Genomic DNA, 3,649 nt, shown 5'->3' on the forward strand with positions numbered 1-3,649 from the left:
AGGGGGAAGGTTGAGACCGAGGCAATGGAGTCTTATCACATTGGATGGAGTTGGTTGTTCTCAAAAATGATTCACTTGAACTTTTAGAAAGACTAACTAGTGATCAATTATAGTTGGCAACCAAGATTTCTAGAGTCGAAATCTTCAACATGACTATACTCTTGAATTTTGGGTTCCTCATCCCCTGCCATTATTCTGATCTTGTCTGCCTCTTCAGGTGACTATATTGGTTGACAAAGAATGCAAAATCCAGCATTTACATAAAATAGTAGTCAATGAGAGATAATTAAACAAAACCAAGTGTCCTTCCCTACTGATCATATTAGCAAATTTTCCCATATCATGGGTGACATTATTCTTGACTCTACACTTGTCCAACTTAAACATCAATTCTCTGGAACCTAATTCCTATATTCTAACAGGAATACTTCTGAATACGATTTGACATCAGAATTTGTCCTGTAATAAACTAAATGGCTATTTTGATCACAGAGTATTTTCAATCACTTACGTTTCATAATCATGTAGCTGACTCTATAAAAAACATCTGGTCAAGCTTGGTTAATTAAGAATATTGTGGCCCAGATACATTGTGGAAAGAGTAAATAGGAGATATGTACAATCAACCAAGAATAGTAAATTCAGAGCAATTACATAATTTAGTGCAAACCTTTCTTCTCCCAGTCAATCTCACATCTTGCACAATGCACAATATCAAAAGAGAGGTATGGATATGGCAACTGTTTTGATGCAAAAGAACCGATCATAGCAGGCATGCCTCTTTCAAGAGTAATTTGGACTTGACTACCAAAGCGCTCATAGTTGGCAATACACATAGTCAGCAACTGTCTGGAGAAGAGGTGTGCCCCAAAGCTACCAAAGCCGCACCCTATATCTAAGACAGTTCTAATCTGCAAGATTATAGTTAAAGTAATCCACTTGATATTGTATATATAGATGAGTAATAAAGAAAATTAGATAATTTCCTAAGATTGATGGTTCATGCATTTGAGGATGAACCTTGCTGGAATCCAAAACTACATCTAAATTTAAGCAGCTACAGAAAGGATCAATTATAAAGAAACGTTTCATGTTAAGCATAAAACAGAAACACATAAGAAAATTGTTCAATTAACTGACCTTGGTTCAAGAAATAGTGTTCAGTCCAATTTACATAGAAGTTTCTTGTTGAGGTCTAGAACCAGTTTCAATCTTAACAGAGATTGTCTCAGAAACAATTAAAGTCAAAATTAGCAAAGTCAAGATTTTGGAAATATAATGTGAGGTTTGTCATGAAACCATGACGCCAAGCGCAAAACCATAAATATTTGTGCAGTGCGGAACACTGAAATAGACTGGATGAGTTTTCATTCTAAAGAAAATTTCACCAGAGATATTATACACATTAACAAAACATACAATATCAAATGATGAATGTATCTATAATTAAGATATGTTATAGATGATTAAATCATTAACAGTAATAGTATTATTTGCATATCATGTAAATGTCATCTTGGAAACATAAAAAGGGTGTACAAGTGCATGAGGCTCCTGCCACTGTGTTTGGGAAGGGTCAATATATCCAACATTACCACCGTATGCAAAAAGGCTATTTCCATATTTCAAATTCATGGCATCTAGGTCATAATAGAGCAACTTTTTTCGTTGCACTAAGACCTACCCTCACCTTTGAAATTTTAAAAGTTGCAAATTCATGAAAAGGATTAATTTTAGAACCAAAAAATAAAATTATAAGGAGAAAATTGAGAGATGTAGGAGGCTTTGGAAAATAAATGGATAGAAAAAAAATACAAGAATAGAAGAAAAATCCGGAGAACAAGGACACAAGGCAATGATCATTCTGAGAAAAATCATGAAAATTTGGCATCTCCAGTAAATATGTACATTTTTTTCCTAAGAAATCTCATAAAAGGGTATCATCTAAGAAGAAAAGAGCAGTATTGTCAAGGGAAAATTAAAATAGGTTATGTTGACTTCATTTTCTTCACAAATGGGGTAGAATCAAAATTAATCACCAATCAAAATCAAGGTGGGTAAAACAAAGTCTTTGGTTTTTGATGACAAATAATTTCATTAGCTCATGGCAATTGAAGTTGTAATAATCATCACAGACAGATAGCATGCACTGAGGAATTGTTATAGTGATAGTGTGATCCCAAGGAGCCATAAATATAAGATTACAAATCAAATACCTGACTGCTTTCAAAATTGAGAAATAAATGAGGTTAACAGAAAAGAAAAAGAGTTCGTGTGATCTATAAAGGAAGTGCAAAATCACACTGTACTTCAGAACAATCTGAAAGCATGAAACGTAAACTACAAACTAGAATCCAGTCCAAAGTATAGCCCATCAAATCTCTTTCTCATATAATTTTAATATTTTCCCACACAATGTAATCTCATCAGAATAACATAATTAGAGTCAAAAAAAGAATTGCTGCATAACATTTGTACAGTACTTAATTAAGTTAAGCAAGCACCATTTAAAAAGTACCATTATCATAAATTCAAACTAGTTTCAGTAAATTAGCTTTTTGATAAATTCTAATATTCTTTCTGCTCTTTACTTTCCATTATAAGCATATACAAACTGAATATCTTGATTATGTTCAAGGACCAAACAGTGACCTGTGAATGGAAAAATTGTACTCACCCCTGCTTCATTAAAATTAGACTCATTTTTCAGCCCAATCATCTCTGCTATCTGATGTGCATAATCTTCTACTCCATCAACCATAAGGGAGTCCGAGCGAAACGAGATCTGCTCTTCTTCCACCATCATCTGCAATCCAACAGCTCTTATGCCAGAACTGTCAAAATATAACATAAAAACAAGCTAATTAAAGAAAACATAGAGCCACTGAACCTCTTTGTCAAGCTCCCAGAGGAGAACTCGAGCCCAGTGATCTTCACATTCTCCTTCCAAATGAAGTTTCTCCCACTCGGCCACCTAATGGGAATTCTATAATTCCTCGGCGCGAAACTTAAACAGCCATGTTCCTTGGCAGACTCCCGAACACACTGGCGCTCATACTCCATTGTTCCATCTGGATCTCCGGCATCCAAACTCTCCGAAACATTGCAGTAACATGGGACATAATCCTCATACTCAGATGAGCAGAATTCAAGCTCCCTCAACTTGGCGGAACCAAGCGACAGCTCACCGATCTCCGAGAGGTCCGAGACAAGCAGCTCCTGCAGACGGCGGTGGCCCCGGTTGATGGGGAACCTGAGACAAGGTGGAGATGGATATGTCCAATAAAGGGAGCCGAGGAGGGCAAGCACCATGACAAGGGCCAAGCCTAGCTTGACGAAGGGAAGCCCTGTTCCCTGCCTGGCTCTGACAAGCTCCGGCCCCGTGCCCGAAACCATTCTCAGCAAAATCCTTTCGAGTAATCCTGATTGAATGGGTCTCGGTCGGAGATGCCAGTGATCCGCCCACTGCCGGTGGACCACCGGGAAAGCGGCCTCGACATCGCCCACGCTGCCTGCCCCAATGCTAATTCACCAGAAGAACCAAATCAAACACCTTCGAATCAAATCTAAGCAAATTAAAGGAGACACCTTTCCTGCCCCCAAGACAAAAACAAGGATGGAAGGAGAAGAGCGTTGTTGGAAAAGAGAG

At 37.5% G+C, this 3,649-nt stretch overlaps 1 protein-coding gene across 1 annotated transcript; it reads right to left on the minus strand.

Annotated features, from left to right (window-relative positions):
* Window positions 1-364: 364 nt before the first annotated feature.
* On the minus strand, window positions 365-3,396 carry LOC120111991 (probable pectin methyltransferase QUA2). Its single transcript, XM_039130566.1, has 3 exons — window positions 2,890-3,396; window positions 2,678-2,806; window positions 365-911 (listed from the first exon to the last, which is right to left on the minus strand). Exons 1-3 carry the CDS (start codon window positions 3,394-3,396, stop codon window positions 660-662), a joined length of 888 nt encoding a protein of 295 aa, XP_038986494.1. The 3' UTR covers window positions 365-659.
* Between the last annotated feature and the right edge of the window lie 253 nt (window positions 3,397-3,649).

This window comes from Phoenix dactylifera, chromosome 9 (genome assembly GCF_009389715.1).
Source record: "Phoenix dactylifera cultivar Barhee BC4 chromosome 9, palm_55x_up_171113_PBpolish2nd_filt_p, whole genome shotgun sequence".
In the NCBI taxonomy this organism is placed as follows: domain Eukaryota; kingdom Viridiplantae; phylum Streptophyta; class Magnoliopsida; order Arecales; family Arecaceae; genus Phoenix; species Phoenix dactylifera.

What these genes read in the sequence shown, in the direction of transcription:
- LOC120111991 (XM_039130566.1), bottom strand. Translation starts at nt 3,396, where the DNA reads ATGGTTTCGGGCACGGGGCCGGAGCTTGTCAGAGCCAGGCAGGGAACA. An exon ending in CTGGGAGCTTGACAAAGAGG is followed by an intron (nt 2,807 to 2,889) that starts TTCAGTGGCTCT and finishes GTTGGATTGCAG; the next exon opens with ATGATGGTGGAAGAAGAGCA. An exon ending in CTAATTTTAATGAAGCAGGG is followed by an intron (nt 912 to 2,677) that starts GTGAGTACAATT and finishes ATAATCTTGCAG; the next exon opens with ATTAGAACTGTCTTAGATAT.